At 46.4% G+C, this 1010-nt stretch overlaps 1 protein-coding gene across 1 annotated transcript in view; it reads right to left on the bottom strand.

Annotated features, from left to right (window-relative positions):
* Nucleotides 1-535, bottom strand: part of LOC105617571 — an 8192-nt gene extending 7657 nt beyond the window's left edge. Inside the window, exon 1 of the mRNA XM_012199128.1 lies at nucleotides 460-535. Coding sequence (XP_012054518.1) covers nucleotides 460-535 — 76 coding nt within the window. The remainder of the gene's footprint in view (nucleotides 1-459) is intronic.
* Between the last annotated feature and the right edge of the window lie 475 nt (nucleotides 536-1010).

Raw genomic sequence — 1010 nt, 5'->3', positions numbered from 1 at the left:
TATACTACTATATAATATATATATACTATATTACTTATTATTATATATATATAGTATAATATATATATTCTCTCTCTCTCTCTCTCTCTCTCTCTCTCTCTCTCTCTCTCTCTCTCTCTCTCTCTCAACTTTTTTTTATTTCATATTCTTTTATATTTGTCGTCTTATTAAAATATGTACAATATCTGCTGTAAGTGATGTGTGCTTTCAGAAACTTCGTCTTACAATTAGAGTGCCTGATAACTAACTCAATCAAAAATCTCTTTCAGGCAGACAGCCATGTGCTAGCAAAAGTACACTATGCAACTTGGTATGCAATTTAATCCGACCATACAATGACATTGTGACAAAGTTCTGTGATCTACAGATCCAAAAGGATCAATCCAGAGGATCTGGACACAAACTGTGAAAGTAAATTTTACCGAGCGTTAGAAATGTGGAACAGGAGTCAGTACTCACCTTTCAAATGCTTATCGGAACTATCTTGTGACTGAGAAGCGTCCTTAGAGGCAAGCTCCTCCAGCGTGCCTTCCATGAGTCCACCGTGGTCCGCCGCGCGGTCGATCTACAATTAACGACACACCACTGATGACAATCGGTAAGACGCGGAGAAGGCAAGGAGGACGAGACGCACCACGGCCGCACGTTCACCACTTCGGGGATGGCGAAGAAGACTTGGCGGAGGTGCGAGGGAAGAGAAGGAAATTTTTAGCGAGTCCGAATTTTTCAAAATGGCGCTGCGAATTCCGCACTTGCGTCCGCTCTCGCTCCCATAACCAACAAACTTCCGTCTGAGCCCGAGGGGGTATCCGATGTCGTGTATGTATGTGTGCGCGCGCGAGCACACGCACGGCCGCGCGGGTATGCTGCACCTGGGGCGTTTCGAATGCTATCGCGGTAGCAACGGTGGCAGCGATGGCGACGGCGATGATGACGGCGTCGTCTCGAGTTCAAACGTTCTGTCTTCACTTGGCGTGCGTGAACGAGTACGCGATCCGCTTGTACGCGCG

The sequence above is a fragment of the Atta cephalotes genome, assembly GCF_000143395.1.
Source record: "Atta cephalotes unplaced genomic scaffold scaffold00013, whole genome shotgun sequence".
Classification (NCBI taxonomy): Eukaryota; Metazoa; Arthropoda; class Insecta; order Hymenoptera; family Formicidae; genus Atta; species Atta cephalotes.
This window is presented reverse-complemented; position numbering and strand designations above follow the sequence as displayed.